Raw genomic sequence first — 17,704 nt, forward strand, 5'->3', positions numbered from 1 at the left:
ACCGATTTGGATTGGCTAAACAGTAATTGTGCTGAACTGATTTTAACAGTAAAATAGTCAAGATGAGATCTTCTTTTGAAACCAGATGGGTATTCAATTATCAATGCATTACGGTATCTTGCAATAATCTAAAAAAAAAAAAAACATTTTAACATTGTGAGAAAGGATATAATGCTGCCAATGATCAGGATTACATTTTGATGTCCCTTCCCATCTACAGCCATGGCCAAAGTATTGGGAGCAACATACATCTTTTGTGTTTGCAAAACTTGTTGGTCCTTGGCATAAAATGACTGCTAACATAATTTCAGAAAGTCATATAATCAGCACAGGGGAAAGTGTGAACTAGTTCTAGCCAGGTGAAATCACTGTCATTCTAATTGGATTTTAAGAGCAGATTGACTGCTGTAAAAGAGAGGACTATTTGCATATATTGAAAACGTCACCCGCAAAAAGCAAAAAAATATATAAAATGTGCCCTATTGTATTCCAGTATTCTATAGAAACATGTGAAAAATTTTTCCTCAAATACTGAACCAGCAAACCTTGCAAAACACAACATTTGTCATTGCCAAACCTTATGGCCACAACTGTACACTCCCCTGCCACTGCCTTCGCTTCATCTTCTCTTAGTCTCTCAAGCCAGCTACCGGACTCTACCCCTCAACAAAACGGTGGCAGTAGGCAAGTCTGCTGTCTTCCAGTGTGGAGTGTCTCTCTCCACAAATCAAACCGTCTTCACCATCTACTCCAGCAATCGCAACTACTCCCTCGAATGCCCTGGACCGGAAGTCCTGCCTGTCAAGGTGAATTACCTTATTTGAATGAATTTCTTCTTCACTCTCCCTTGCTCTCTGTCTGTCTACTGGCCAATTTTCTGGCATGGTGGCAATGCTTAGTTTGCAAGGTTGCCTCATAGCAAGAAGGTCCTGGGTTCAATTCCCCCTGGGGGCACTGCTTGGTGTTCCGGTGGGCTATCTTCCATTTCTTTCCGTCTGGAATTTGCCCCCGTGTTCAAATGACGAAGAAACCCAATATAAGAAGATGCAGACCAGATCGCTCTTGAGCACTTTTACTTGGCTCTTGGCCACCTTGATTGATCACTGCTCCTTGCTACCCTCGAAAAATGTATTGCAGGAAGGAAGAAAAGCAAAGAGGGAATTTCATCAATGGACACTTGTGTGTGCGTGTGTGTGTGTGTGTATGTGTTGGTAACGCCACTCCCTACACGTGTGTCACATTGCATTATCAACAAATGCATCTTATTCTTCTTTATCCTAGAAACTTAAAGGATCCTGTAGAAAGACAAGCGATCAACTGATAGCTGACTGGAGCTTCAGTGGGACATCGTCCTCTGACAACAACACGCGTATAGAGTGCAGACAGTCGGGTCAATCAACAGTAGAGGCTTACCTCAGAGTATACGGTAAACACACCTCTCCCCTAATAAGGAATAGTTACTCATGTATTTACCAGTAGTCATGACACACATTGATAGTTTGTCTGCCTGTCTGTCTGTCTGTTGGTTGACATATTACAACTGAATGAACAAATTATTTTCTGAAGAGGATGCCACTAAATTCGCCATCATCATCGGCTGTTCCATTGGAGGTTTCTTTGGGATCCTCTTGGTCTTTGGTTTGTCTTATGTCATGATAAAGAAGTCCCCGACACTACAGCGGTGCTTGGGTGAGTAGCACACCAACAAGCACTGTCTCCCTGCTTCCTTGTGCTGCCGTCGGGGTTATTGTGAAAAACCTCTTGCACCACAACGGTGGGTCACAATGACCCGAAGGCACATTCTTCTCTCACACTTGTCTTCTCTATCCACATATCCTCAACTCTGTTCTTACTCTTTTTTCCTTTCCTGTCTTCTCTTCTCTCACAGGAGGAAGTGATCCTGTTGATGACATGACATTGGTGTCCAAGAACTAGCACCAGCAGATGGCAGCACTAGGTTTTTGTAAACAAACTGACTTGACTTAAATGTATTTATTATTTTGTTTATTTTATTTCAATAGTTTTTGGTGGTTTTCAGCTTGTTAACTTAAAATTGTTACAATACATACATTTGAGTAATTACTCAATGTCCACTGACTATTTTTTGTTTGTTTTATAGTCCTCTATGAAAATAGTTTGACAGTAAACCAGTGACCACAGATATGTTGTAACATCGTTTGATGATTGTGTGTGTGCATGTGTGAGTGTCAGCAGGAGAACATTGAGTTGTTGATTCAGCTGGCCATGGTAATAGGCTCATGCATGGCTTCCTGCTATTCTCTGCTTTTCTCTGACACACACAGACACACACATGCACAATTCAGGACATTCAGCCCCACAATCTCTTTGCATGTATTCCTTTCCTATGTGTATTAAATGTGTGGTTTACACTTGATTCAAACTGTTTTTTGGTGGTTACTTCGGATGTATGTTTGATATATTGCTGTATAAGTCTTAAATAAATATTATCCTAATGACCCTAACCCTAATAAAGCTTTACATAATATACCTTAACATTTCAGTCACCATGGTGACTTGTTAGTGGTTATCGTTGTTTGTGTTGTCCTCTTCATGTTTGTATGTCTGTGGACAAGAAGTACAAAAAATATACATTTACAAACACATGGCACACATACACAAACAGCTCTGCCTTTAACGTTTGGACTTGGACGTCTCAGTGCAGAACCTCTGTGTGCCTCTAGTTCACTTCAGCTGTGGTATATCTTCTGTCACATTGTAGCATTATCACTTTAGGGGACCATGCACTCTCATTGTAGCATTATCACTTTAGGGGACCATGCACTCTCATTGTAGCATTATCACTTAAGGGGAGCATGCACTCTCATTGTATCATTATCACTTGAGGGGAGCATGCACTCTCATTCTCTGCAGAGTTTGGGTTATATATAGAGCGACAGATAACACATCACCACGGTGGCAATAACACACACACACATACACACACAGATACACACATAAACCCCGGCACTGTCTCATGCTGCTTTAGACATTTGGACCCTCAGGCAAGCGTGTGAAGCCTGTCAAATCAGATGGTCTGTGACTGGTCAGAGTGAGAGTGTTAAACAGATATCTGTCCATGTAGTAAATGCATCTTCATCAGCAGTTTCTTTGCTGATTTTGTTTTTACACTGTTTAACTATTCATAAGGAGCGAAGACTAATTGACATGACAAGGAAACAATATCTTGTCAACAAGACACCTGTCTCTTGGTGACCAAGAGGCTATTAGAGGAAGAATATACTGCGGCATTCTTACTTCATACCCACCTCCCACGTTTGTCTGTCTGTCTGTCTGCCTGCTTGCCTGACTGCCCAACTGTCATATAGTTCCAGCTATCTTCCTCCTCCTGTTTTTTTCTCACTCCAGAAAGATAAGCTCTTATAATCTGATAATTCACTGACATTTTCTCACTCCAAAAACAGTGAGGGAGTGTCAGGGAGCGGATCCATACTGGTATTTCAGCAGTGACAGTTTTTACAATCTTACATTGTCATTTAGCAGACTAAAACAAAAAGGTGAATCATTCTCAAATGTTTTTGGGAGAAACCTGGTGAGGAAATAGCAGATATCAGGGAGGAGGAATTGCATGCTGATGGTTATATGGTTCACACATTTATGTTCATGGTTATTCCATGCCTCCTTGACTCCAATGACAGTGGGCCATTATAGGAATCATCAAGATCATAAACACAGACACACACACAAGAGCATGTCTTTGGAGTAAAACGCCAGAGGTCACATGACGTCACACAAGTGCATACAAAACACGTTTATGCACAACATGAATTTGGATCCTCCTATTATGTGTTTATAATAACAACAATAAGGAGGAGCATTGGCACCTGTCTTGGTAAAAAGAAGTGCACAGAATGAACTGCCCAGCAGATACCCCTGGACCACTCGCGGACAAAGACACAGAGCAGACAGGTAAGAGCTGGGAAGGTTGGGCGGAGAACACCCTCAGGGCTGTGGGTGTCATAACTAAGCTGTTCAACTCAGACTCTGCGTTCAGATTACCTGTATTAATTAGAGATAACAACTGAATCAGATAGGAGGAATGGGGGAATAAGAAGAAAAAAACACTTTGGTGGGTGAAGGGTAGAGAATTGACCTCTGCTCTCTGCTGATAGTCATTAAGTTGAAAGTCATGACATTAGTCATATTATTATATCATTTAATCATTTTTCTCTCTCACTCTCATCGGTTTTCGGTAACTATGGTCAGTGTGGGTGTACGTTGCTTTTTGAGCCATTTGCTTGCTGTAGAGTTGACTGGTGACTAATGCAGAATCTTGACCCTGGTGTGTGACTGGTTCTTCGTTCTTTGAGCCAGGAGGATATTTCTCAATGTATCATGTGGAATTCTGGACTTTGTTATTCAGCAGCAAGGAACATTTGAAAAGACAATTGACAGAGATAGTTTTGTTACAACATTTGCATTGGTCAGCAATCAAGCCACGGGGTTCCCAAAGCCAAATGTTGCTGGTGGTGATTTAGTGGAGTAATGCATGGCTTTCACATGGGAGATCAAGGTCGATCCTTATTTTGGAGGCTTTCATCTTGGCCAATGAGATCACGCACCCCATAGTGACCATTCTGACCTTGACCGGCTCCCTGGAACAAAGTTTTGTAAAGATGGCATTTAAAATGAAAGATATCTAGCAGACAGCAATGAGAGACATTTTGGGGGGGTTGAATTTTGTGTATATTTTTTTTTATCAAAGAAAAACATGTCCATGTCTGTTAGAAGGTGACAGTGATAACTAAGTCTTTCTTTCAATATTTAAAATGTGATCATTACCATTTAAGTGTTAAACTTGGTATCCAGTGTAGAACTTGTTTCAGCCAGATTTCAGAACAAAAGGGTCATCATATTTCCAAAACATGGTCATATTAAACATGGCACAGGACCAAGGGCAAAACAAGGTCACCCACCTGCCCACAGAAGAGTGCAATTGTGTCCCACGATGCACTGCAAGTGTGTTTACTCTCAAAACACCCATGAGGCACTCCTGCTGTGAAGCAACCTTGCACAACACACACACACAACACACACACACACCCAAGGACATTCTGATGCAGAACACCCTAACATAGGTGCAGACAAGGGTCAACACACACAATGATGTTTAAATAGAGACTGCATTGTCTCATCATAAATGAAAGTTAGATAGACCAAATTATCCAAATAAATTACTGATGGTGGTCTTATAATCTATTTGGGAGTTTTAGGATCCCTTACAATGTTTTTTTGTTTTTTCCTACTCAGGTTGTTAAAATGGGCCAATTATCTCTTGTGGTTCTGCTGGCAGGTAAATAATATGTTTCTGATGAAGATGTTTTGATTCATCCTGCCCCAAGTAATACTGTAACAGACAATTTGACCAGGCTACCCACATGGTTTATTAAGACCATGGCTTTCTAAGACATTGATAGCCATTGATAAGACATTTCCTCAGAAAATGTACAAAACTAGTTTTTTTTACTAACTATAGTAAGCTACTATGAAGTCAGATTCTCAAAATTGATTTAAAAATTATTGAGTTTGAGGAATTTATACCAGTGATTAATATCTGAATATTTGTTTCTTTCTTTTTCCCTCAGTTCTCTGTGCATTGTTCCCTGAGACTCAAGCCAGTAAGACTCTCAACTCAGATTCCAAACGTATTTTTCTATTGTTAATTGTGAAATAATCTATCTGTATTTCATAGATCTTGTTTCATATGATCTTACTGGAGATGAGTGCAGATCAAACATTAGACAGTTGTTGTCTTGTTGTTAGTTTAAAAATCATTGTGTTCCTTTTTTCATCTCTTCTCTTGACTGGTCCACCTGCTTTATTGTCTTATTTTGCCCCCTCCCCTCTGTTAATCCCCACTTTCCTACTCCTTACATCCCTCTCTTCCCCATCTGTACACTGTGCTCCTTTCTCACACCATTTGTCTGTCTCCCTTCATCCCTACTTCACTCGTCTGCAGATCCGTTTGTTTACAGTAAGTATCATTACTTATTTATACCCACTATAATGCTCTCAATAGTAAGTAATGCGAACTAGAGCCCAATATGAGCAAGGGATATACATAAAAATGAGTTTTAGTGTAAGCCTGTGAGCTAATAAGACAATGTGTCGAATGCGTCAATAATTGTATGTCATTTAATTGTTTACCTCATTCTGCAGACTATGAAAGACTGCGAATTGGAGGTCTGGTCATTGCCGGTTTGTTTGTAGTAGGAGGGCTAGCGGTTCTTCTGTGTAAGTATGAGACTGATCACTTTGAATTAAGTTAGTACATTAAACATGTAACTAAAGACTATGTACCAACTTCAATATAAAGTTCTATGATTTTGGTGTGTTAAACTCAGACTATGCAACACTTTCTGATTCTCTTTACAGATAACAAGTGCACTGGGAACAAGTAAGCACTTCACACATGCACATACGTCTTGTGTTCTTAATTTAAAGATGTCCTCACACCTTAAAGAACCTGTCTTTCTATATCTTATGTCCTTTATTTTACCCTGTCTTTTTTATCATTGTCATTCTCTTTCTCTCCCTTTAACGCATGTAGAAAAGTGGAGGATGACACCAGTGAACTCTAAGGCTTGAGGGACGGAATCAACAAACCAGACCGTTTCCACCCATCTGACATAATAAAGAAAAGAGAATAGGAGGGGGGGGGGGGGGGGGGGGGGGGGCAGGTGTTTAGAACACTGATTCTGGGATGGGTGAGACTAGGCCTACTACACATTCATGTACTGTTCAGTGCATATGTAGTTCCAGAGATTTGGGGGGTTTCTACAGATAAACATCTATTATATTGTATGTGGTAGAAAAAGTGTGGATGTACAATTCAACAAACAAGTGTAACGATGGTGTTGTGGTTATTTAGTCCCTCCGTGGTGGGCAAGATTGAAAAAATAAGAACAGCTAAGTCATCAAACGTTATTATGTTGGTGTAGGATAGGCGCATAATATGACAATTTAATTCAAAGTTAATGTCAATGACTAATTTAAAAAACATTCTAAAAAAAACTAAACTGTGGAAAATTGTCGTTTTTCAACTCGATTCTTTAATGAGACGTCCCTAGTAATTCGGCGTTTCCAGAATTCGGTTTCTGCTGTGGTAATGACGATGACAACATAATTAACATCAGAAAATGTTAACAGCTGGTCAAAACCCATGAACATGCGTGTTCGGCAAAGAATTAGCCTCCTCCCCACTCCAACGGTGTAACTTTAAACTCAACCCAATTCCAAATCCAGTAAACCTGTTGAGCGTCATAAGGGTGTTGGCGCTGTCTTCTGAACATTACTTTACGCTACGCTACCTCTGTTGTATCTTGCTGCCAGATTTCCTGATATTTTTCCTTCCACACTTCCATTTGGGTATAACGCGTATCCAAGGTAGGTCACTATTTGTATCAAATAAGGAGCCCAATACTATCCAAATCGACAAAAGAGATGAGAACCACAATTACTATTCGTCTGAGATATAATTTTATTCCACACATTTTACTCGTCAAATGCTTCTTGGAGTTAATTTAAGTCCCCTTTTCTTTTGCTGTTAGTGTTCTCTCCAGTTGTTATTATTACTGTTCTTAATAGCCTACTATCTCATTGTGTTTGGTCGTGATGGACAACGTATTCGTGAGTAAGCTAATTAAACCCATTGTTCATAATATTTTTCCAAACGAAAAATATGTGCGCTGTTTTTGCTGTTTGAATACGATCATTTTGACCACTTTTGAACATTTGATTATCAACATTTGCAATTATTCTACTTTAATACAGTATATGAAAACATGCCTTGAAGTTTCGGAAAAACCTCCGGACGTTCTAAAATACTATGGTAGCCTACCTCATGAGCGCATGTACAGTGCGCGTTTAACGAACAATGAACGTTAAATCTATCATCTTTGCTAGCATCAATGTCATTCTCTTCTTCACCATCAGATATGGATGTCTGCCTCTACGCATTTTAGAATAATTTCCGTCTAGCCGCTGCTAGGTTTCAAATGCGGAAAAGCCGAGTAAAATGTGATCAGGATTCTGGATGTCAAACAGTGCAGTCAGAAGGAAGTAGCCTCGCACGTGTCTATGCTCGACCCAGCATGTTTGATTCTATATAGGCCTGTCCACACCGTTGTAGCTGGTCTTAAAGGAAGATGTATTAATGGCATAGAAGATGGTTGGATTGCAATGGATGAAAAGGGCATCAGGACACGGCCAGTGTCACTAGAGTAAGCATATCCAAGCCTAATGTGGGCTACACCTAGTGTATACACATTCATGCCATTGTCTCTTTGGAATTTGACTAGGTTGGTCAGATTCAAATGAATGGAGGTTGAAACTTTGACCTCAAGGTACTGTAACTTACAGAAGTCTTTCCAGATCAGAGAGGAAAGGGGGAAAGAAGACACTGGTAAAATGCAGTGTGTCACACTTTCTAGCTGAGGTATGCTTCACACCTCTACAAGGTGATAATCCCAGTTGAACCTATTCCTATCTGCATAGTCTTTAGACTCACATGACTCTTATTCATCACTGAGACGCCAGCACTCGCATCAGAACACGCACGTTTGGGTTTTAACCATCACCTAGGCCTTTCTCTCCTTTTGAGCAGGACAGTTGTTTCTAGGCCTCCAGCTCCTTTGAAACACAGGCAGCAGGAGATCTTGAGAACCCGTGAGGCTGTTGAACCAGTGAGCATGTCGCCAACTGTGTTGCTAACTGCTAACCTTGTGACGAGCCCAGATGACTCATGGTTATAATATGCTGTCCTTAGCGCCCTCCCTTCTTCGCTGAGACTAGAAGAATCGCATCAGAACTCTACTGTGGCTACTCTCTTGTCTGACTGGAGACAACATGGCAGCTTTCGAAACGGTGAAACAAGTAGAGCACAGTTAACTGACAAAAGCACAGCTGAAAAGTATTTGTCTCTTTATTTTTTACCCCACCCAAAAAAGTAATTTCAGAGGATCCAGTGTGCTCATTGCAGACACAGTTGTATGACTTTAATTTCACTCAGACATTTGTGTGTGTGCGTGCACACACTACAGTCACACTACAAAGGGCAATGCCTATTCTCAGTGGTATGTTTTGTTCCTAAATTAGCTGCGTTTTGGATTCCTGTATCCAGGCACCACATCCTTTATGAGGCTGCCAGACATAAACACACACACACACGTGTATACACACTCAAAATCAATGGGCAAGCAACCTTAAAACGGGGGTGAAGAGCTAAAGGGCCTGCCATATTAGAGAGTAACTTATGCACACACTCGCATACAACAAACCACATACTCAGATTGACTTCAATGAACTTACTGTTATAGTAAGACTTCAAGACAGCCTAGAGCATCAGCAACAGGTATTAGGCTAACCATTTGTCTGTGGCAATATGTGATGTGGGAAAAGGTTGTGTATTATGTTTGCGTGATATCATGCACATGATCTGGAATTCCTTTAATTTCTTGGTTTTAAACCCCACATTACAGGAGGCCTGATCCAGCCAGCCTCCATTGCTGTAGGCCCCAGCTGGGCACAGTGTTTACCCCAGGAATGAAAGACCTTCAAGGCCAAGCAGCCTCAGCCTCCTGTCCCTTTTATCCCTGTGGGTGCTTGGAACTTTATCCTGCTCAGTTTCTTTTTGAAGCCCTCTAGTACAGCGTTCCTGACCTCTAGGTCTTTCACCCTTGCCTGTACAAATCAGATCTGGGTTGTGTATTTGAACAGCTTTTTTGTAGACTGAGGTAGACTGGTGACAGGTTGTGGCGACCAAAGGGCTAACATGCCAGATTGGAGCTCAGCATTTTTTATAATGCTGCAAATGTAAGGAAAAACACGGTTTGTGTATTTGGGAATAAGGGAAGGTAGAAAGACGTCACAAACTTGAACAGTGAAGTTATGAGTGATGATGGAAATAAGAGTTTGTGTTAAAAGGACAGAAAGGGTTTGCCATCTGAGGAGGAAAGAAGAGATGGTGGGGGCTTTCAGTAAAGATGTGCGTGCGTGCAAAGACAAAGAAGTGTACGTATTTGTGTCCCAATACAAATGTTAAATTATTCGAGCAGCTCAAGAACGAGAAACGGGTAGTCCGTAACAAACAACTAGATACAGTCAGACTACTATGTAGTCAGGCAGGGCAGCATGACCCAACAGGAACACTGGTTTCTTTTATACAAGGGAGTGGCCTGACTGCATGTCAGCCTTCTTGCATCCCTGCCAGCCTGCTTGCCTTTCTGCCTGCTGAGGGAGAAGGATGGGTACAGAGGGTTGCTGGATGTCTTCAAATTGCTGCTCGACTAAACCATCCACAACTGCACTGTCGAACTCCTCTGACCTCCTCTCTTACCCACACCCTTAACTAACATTTACTTTGTTATACGACTCTCCGAGTCTCTTCAGAGCTGTTACTCTCCTTTCAGAGCTCTCTAACTCTTTAGCTACAACTCTCTTCAATCTATCCCTTTGTCTTTTTTCTTGTTCTTTTCTTTTTAAGATCAACTATCACTTTGGCATTTTTTACTGTCTCTCCTGCCTCTCTTCTCTTTCCATCTCCCTTTGGATTGGAACATGAAGCATGCACGACTAGGTTCTGGAGAGGTCAGTTCTTGCTTCGCTCCCGTCACCTTGTTGCCAGGCTTGGGTCTGGGGCAGCTGCTTCTGCCTGGTCCTGCCAGACAGTATGTATGGTACATCCGTGCCACTGTAGGACAATCAGAACATCCTGGTATGTTTTAATGAGGATTCATGGACATACATATTGGACACAGATGTGGTTCCTGAGAGCCAGGAACCCTTTTTATTTGATAATTCAACCCTAACTTTGACTTTTAGTGCAGTAGTAGTTATAGATAAAGGTATACATTTTATTCTAATTTGGTGCAGGTGTGGATAAAACCTGATTTGTCTGGTCCCACCTCTAGGCCTGATTTGGTTGTAAATGCTGAGGGTTAGCACATACAAATGGCTTTAAATTTGAAAAAGAGTTGACAAAAGAACGTGGAAAAACTTGTTGTCTTTATCATCCTCATTGCATTCCTGAAGCCCAAACCATTGTTACTACAGCCCTAAAGGGGTCATGTTTCAACAGGTGTGGGTATTTTTCTATTTGCACTGCATAACTGATCTGTAAGCCTGACCTTTTTCACCAACCTTAACTACCTCTCACTGATTACTTTAAAACTAGACAATGTTTTTAGGATAACATTAAGGCAAATCCTAGATGGGAGAGCTTAAACATTTCTCACTCTGCATGGGCTCAGCTGGCCTGTAAGGTCATTGAGTACCAATCTAAATCAGATGAAATGTCGGACTCCAGGGAATGGCTTGTGGTTGCGTCACTTTTCTGTTGACTTTGGGAGCCGGTGCGAGCCAGTTCTGGTTCCCTGGGAAGACCTATAGCTATCTGCCTGCCCGAGCTGGCTTTATCAAATCAGTATAGGACAGGAGGAACACGGGGTAATTTAATTCAGCAATTGTGCGATACGATTGGAGCCTTAGTAGGTTTGTGGTCAGGAGTTAGCTTTTAGGTCCTGCTTGTACTGCTTGAGCCTAAACTCAGATCGTTTAGGTCATTAAGATCATGATGGATTTGAGTGCCTTCTAGGGTAAGGCCTCTGGCTTCATGTTCTTTTAGAGGTTGGCCTATCCCAAGTCTGAACAAAGGACCTTACAGTAGACTTAAGTAAATCTGCATTGAAATAGGCACATTTTTAAACGGTTACTGCTTGGTCGGATCTCCCAGGTCTTTTTGTATTTTAATTGTTTTACTGATCTTTGTTGTGTTTAGAGAAGTAGAATAATACATCCGCTACATACTAAAGCAGAATGTATTGCAGGGTTTGTGTCCAACGTCTCATGAAATCCTGGTATGCAGTTTTATAAACCAGGCACATCTTCAAATATACATGTATGCTTACCATGTACATGTATGGCTGTACAGTACTCAAACATATTTCTCTTTTGTTTGTTGAATTCAGGTCAAACAGCTCCAAGATGGCCATGATCTCAGCTTGGGTTTTGATGGCAGGTGAGTGACGGGTCTTTTACATTTACATTTAGTCATTTAGCAGACGCTCTTATCCAGAGCGACCTACAGTACAGGGACATTCCCTCCAAAGCAAGTAGGGTGAAGTGCCTTGCCCAAGGACACAACATCATTTGGCACGGCTGGGATCGAATTAGCAACCTTCAGATTACTAGCCCAACTCCCTCACCGCTCAGCCATCTGGCTCACTCAGTCCTTACCTGTCCTCTCAGACCGAACCTTATCATCAGTTATGACCACCACCTCCTTCTCACAGAGGAAATTGACACGGTCTTAAGAGTTTGTGTCATAATATAAGCACGATTTTGTTGGACCATATACTAACAAAGAAACTGTACAGAGCATGAGTGGAGCACAGTACATGAATCCATTGACCTTTTTAAGAATGCTATTTAAGGACAATCTCCTTAACATAACACAACCGTTACAAGTGCTACATTCACTGGCACAGCTGCCATTGTTGGGATGCCATTTAATATGGGAGTCAGGTGGCAGAGCGGTGAGGGAGTTGGGCTAGTAATCTGAAGGTTGCCAGTTCGATTCCCGGTCGGTGCACATGACGTTGTGTCCTTGGGCAAGGCACTTCACCCTACTTGCCTCGGGGAGAATGTCCCTGTACTTACTGTAAGTCGCTCTGGATAAGAGCTCTGCTAAATGACTAAATGTAATGGAAATGTAATGCAGCTTGTATTCTGTCAGCCTTACCATATATTTCTGTTACTTCCCAGTTGTATCCCTGGTTTTCGCTGAGGAGCAGAAACGTATGTACCAAGGCTTTATGTGGCACAGTTTCATAAACAAGTTTGGCGTGTGTGTATTTGAATGGAGATATGGACCATATGGGGCAGTCTGATCCTTGGTATTCAATGTTTAGGAAAGCAGAATTTGCAGTTCACCCACAAGGAGAAGCATCTGTTTGCATTATTCAGCCTTTGTCTGCATGAAGGGTGTTTTTTACTTTCAAACTGACTTGTCACCTCTCTGACTCTACAGCTGAAGAGGACCCATTTACCTTTGGTAAGTTCACTAGCGTCTAGTGTCAAGTCCTGAATCATAATATGATCCCTTGCTAGAAACTAACCTTTTTTTTCCTTTTTCCAGATTACCACAGGCTTCGTGTCGGTGGTCTGATCCTGGCAGCAGTCCTCTGCCTGATAGGCATCACTATTCTCTTCAGTAAGACTATCAGCATTAACTCAATGTCTCATACACGCTCTTACATATACAGAAAGAGGGTGTATGTATAATTATTAGTTGTAGATATAGATATGCATACATACAGACACACAAACGCATAGGCACACGTGTACAGTGTCCTTAATGCTTCACACAGAAAGCCTACTACAAAGACATAGTGGCAGATAGTTGTGTTTGCTCACTTGCAGGTGGACACTGCCGATGCAAGTTTAACCAGGACAAGAGAAGGAGGACTGGAAGCAACGCCCAGCAGATGCTAAATGACCAAGGTACAACTTCACCCTATTTTGCCAAGCATATTGTACATCATTTGATCAAATGTTCTTTTTTTTTTTTTGTCTGTTAAATTAGTTGAATAATTGGATGGAATCATTCTAATCTCAAAGTATTTTCCAGTTTCTACTGTATTGCTTTGTGTCTACCTCCCTCTCAAAAGACATTTGAAGGAGGCAAACGTAGGAGAAGGGAGAGAATACATCCTCCTCAATCTCAGTAGAGAGGCAGTGTTTGAGGCTGTGGGTGGGTTCTAGTCCGTCTGCCCTCCATATGTCTGTGTTGATTACCTGATGGCACATATGGCCATGGAGAGGCTTGTCTGACATGCATGCACTGGCACAGATATTCAGCCCAGCATCAGGTAGCACTGATGCCCTTAGCCCTTTTTGCTCACAGATCTGATACTGGGCATTGGAAAAACACAATCTTATATGGACAATAATATCAGATCTTGTGTTGCATTGTGAACAAGGGCATGTTGGATGGAACACATTTCTGAAGATGAAACGCATGCATGGTCCTCGCTTTCCCACATGTAGCACGGAGAGGAAAAACACTAGTGTCAATATTTCCATTATGACTCATCTGCTGTTGTGTGTGTGTGTGTACCCCTGAGAGTCACAGGGTGAGATGCATATACTTGAAGAGAGTCTGAGACAGAAAGCAAGTAAAGGCACTACCATGTGTTTAATTAACAAAAAAAGTAGCAATGTCAACTATTCCTCCACGGAGGGCTTCTCCTCAGGGAACCATGCTTCACCCGGATTGGCTACTTACGCCTGTTGCAAAAAAAACAACGTTAGGAATGGACAGTAATCATGCAAATGTTTCTCTCCTGCTTTGTAGCTTGCTGTGTTTTCTCACTTTGAGCCCAGTTGGCTCAATTTATGTGGAGCGGAGTGTCTGTTAGCTGACGAGTCACAGCCGTGCTTGCTCATCAGCTAAGTCGGGAAACGTTCCAAGATGCTGCACACGACCTGGCCATGAGGGGGCCTGGGCCACTGGTGTGTGTGTGTGTGTGTGTTCCCCAAGATCAGAAACATCCCCGCCCAATGTCCTTCTCTGTGCTCAGTGTATTTGTAAAGCTAAATACTATTTGGAATTAGTGTTGGTATTTCCACGCTGGTCTGACCAACGTTCTATTTCTGTGTCTCTTTCACTAGCTCGGGCCAGTGAGTGTTAGGAACCTAACCTAAAGCTGTCAACCGACTTCCTGCCTCTGCAACAACCAATAAACAATCTAAATGTGTGAAGGTGAATTGTTTTATTTTATTTTTTGGTCCAATCTAAACCTGTTAATTTAGAGAGTGGAAGGTTTCACCACCCTATTGCTTTAGTTGGACATTTGGACACTTACCACCTGAACCAGCCTAGTATGCACACAAACACATGCACACACTACATAGAACACACAAAGTAGGATTCTTTTTTATTATATTCTTTTGTATTTAAAACTAAGAAAGACAACTTAAATATTAATATTTCTGAGCTACTTGTTTCCACTTATTGGACGTAAAATATAGGAGATAGACTGCTGTGTGTTTAAGTGGTGTTATACATGTTACTGTTGAAATTATTCCTATAAACTACTAGACTGCAGTATCATAAATCTCACCATGTTAATTGATGTTCATTAGGTTTTGTAGAATGTTGATAATTACAGTCATGTATGGTTAAAGCGATTGTTAAATAAAGTCAGTGTTTCTATATCTCTACTTGTTGGTGTCATTCTCGTGTCATCTGTGGCTGATAAACTAGTAAGTCAGAGATTTGTTTGCCATATGTACAGTATAACAGCAACACACATTTTGGGCAATGGAATTCTTTCGACAAGACACCACGTAGTAGGCATAAAAAACAAAAACAAATGTTAAACATTTCTAGCAAAAATACCACGAAACAGCAATGAAAGTAGCAATAAAAAGGATCCAGTTGTAAATGGAGGTGTAAAGACCCCAAATCCTGAGTTTGAGGATGAATGTATTTAGCAGGCACAATTGTGTTAAAAGCTGGTCTGTAATCAATAAACAGCCTCCCCATGTATTTGTCATGCTTGTCCAGGTGGGAGGGGGCAATGTCCATAGATCCATTGGGGCAGTATGGGAATTACAAGGGGCCACAGGCATCAGGAAGGGGGGAGCAGATGTGAGATCAGCGTAACCGCTCAAAGCACTTCATGATGGTGGAGGTCAAAGGTTACAGGGTGGCAAGGCAGTCAAGCAGGTAATGAAAGGTTTCTTGGATACGGGGACAATTGTTGTCTGTTGTCAGCAAGAGGGGACAGCAGATTGGTTCAGAGAGAGGCTGAGTACAGAGGTGCTTATCTATGCTACCTGGTCGGAACACACAGGGAGGACACTGAATGCCATCTGGCTCTGGTGACTTCTGAGAATTGACTCTTTCCAGAGCTCTCAACAGCCGTAGGTATGGAGTCTAGTGACAGAGTTCTGGTTTCCTGGTCTTCAGCTAGACTTGCTGAAGGAATGGTGTTGCTCTTCTCAAACTGTAGGTAAGTGGTGTTAAGCATATTGTGAAGAGAGGCGACGGACTGGGCTTTACTGCTAACTCAGTCCACTCCACATGTGCCTGGGGCTGGAGATGTAATAGTGGGACTCCAACTTATAGGCTCATTTAGCATCTCTGATGACCTTCCGAAGGCCTTCCGAAAGTCAGGTATCTAGACAATTGGACAACTGGACAATCGATTCCTGGCAGTGCAAAATGACGTTGTGTCCTTGGGCAAGGCACTTCACCCTACTGGTCTCGGGGGAGTATCCCTGTACTTACTGTGAGTCGCTCTGGATAAGAGCATCTGCTAAATGACTAAAATGTAAAAAAAAAAAGTAAAACACCGAACTCTCCGTTTACAAAACCTAGCAAGTGGATGTTTATCTACTATCTGTTTATCAGTGGAGGCTGGTCCATTAGAGGCAGAAGAGGATGCTCCTCCTTTATTTTTTAAAGGCGAGAGTAATATCCAGATATAAAAAAAGACTAATTGGTTGAAATAAACCATTACCTAATTTTAGTACAATTTATTAAAAAAATTCTCTCTTTGTAAAGAAATCGATTATTTAAATTCAGATTAAAATGCTTTAATAGCGTCACCTGCAGGTAGAGGGGAAAGGGCTGTGTGAAGGAGGGGGGCAGAGCATATGCTATAAGTAGATAAGTTGCTTAAGTAGCTATAAAATAACACGACGCAGTTGGTCGGTTTTCCTCATGTCATCCCCAATTTGATACTACACTGTAGTCTATATCGTATTTAATTTTGTAAGTTCTCTTGTGTAGTGAAATAATTCCAAGTCTCGTAGTGGAGAAAAATGTTAAGTCCTGACAAGTCAAAAATAAGGCTGAGTCCAAACGTTTAAAATGATTATAAATCCAAAACAAATGCACTGGAACTCAGAGTTTTGATGCAAAGGTTTATTCAGACACAGGGTGACAAAAGTATCCAAGTGAGTGTGCTACCAAGACCAGACTGGCAAGTTTTCTCCAGACATTCACATATATATTTTCTTCCTATTATTTGTGTCAATTTTGCTATTGGTACCTTTCTGTTGGTGTCAATTTCTACGCTTTGTCACCCAATTGGCTCCTCTACTAGGGTTTCTGATTACAGAAGCTGTACCACATTGGCATCTCTGTCCTTACATAAATCTGACCATGTTGGGTGTAAACACATCAAATTTATTCTAATTGGTATGGGATGCTCATGCTTTATAAACATAGAAAACCCCTAGACACAGACCTACGCCTGACCTGGGTACGACAGCTTCAGACATGGCTTGTAGGAGTTCCCGATGCTAGGCCATAAATGTATGTCCTAATTTACGGCTAGGCCTCTGCATTCCTTTGAGTGGTATTTCCCCATCCTCTATTAAAACCAATGCTCCACACTTCTATTGTTCACACTCAGTCACAGCTTGGCATCACATTTCCAATAATACAACTTCAAGAGTATAATATAAGGCATAACTGAGAAATTCATTTTTCAATCAGATAGTTCCATACGTGTAACCCATCTCCATCATTTCAGCAGGGTGACATCAATTTCTTCATCGTCTACTACTTAATTATTTGCCATAAAAAAAAGCTCCATGCGGAGGCGCTAGAGTGTTTGTAGTGATACTCTTTAGTTATACACATCACGAGGAT

General features: G+C 41.4%; 1 protein-coding gene across 4 annotated transcripts; it reads left to right on the top strand.

Moving 5' to 3' along the window:
- Positions 1–6,706: 6,706 nt before the first annotated feature.
- On the top strand, positions 6,707–15,255 carry LOC124475072 (phospholemman-like). Of its 4 annotated transcripts, none has more exons than XM_047031608.1 (7): positions 6,707–7,425; positions 12,006–12,055; positions 12,802–12,834; positions 13,067–13,090; positions 13,175–13,249; positions 13,459–13,539; positions 14,393–15,255. In XM_047031608.1, exons 2-7 carry the CDS (start codon positions 12,022–12,024, stop codon positions 14,413–14,415), a joined length of 270 nt encoding a protein of 89 aa, XP_046887564.1. In that variant the 5' UTR covers positions 6,707–7,425; positions 12,006–12,021; the 3' UTR covers positions 14,416–15,255. The 4 variants fall into 4 exon arrangements, with proteins under 4 accessions (XP_046887564.1, XP_046887565.1, XP_046887563.1 ...); XM_047031609.1 differs by having other exon boundaries at positions 14,710–15,255; XM_047031607.1 differs by lacking the exon at positions 6,707–7,425 and adding an exon at positions 11,869–11,894 and having other exon boundaries at positions 14,710–15,255.
- Positions 15,256–17,704: the final 2,449 nt, after the last annotated feature.

Source organism: Hypomesus transpacificus, chromosome 2 (genome assembly GCF_021917145.1).
Source record: "Hypomesus transpacificus isolate Combined female chromosome 2, fHypTra1, whole genome shotgun sequence".
NCBI lineage: Eukaryota > Metazoa > Chordata > Actinopteri > Osmeriformes > Osmeridae > Hypomesus > Hypomesus transpacificus.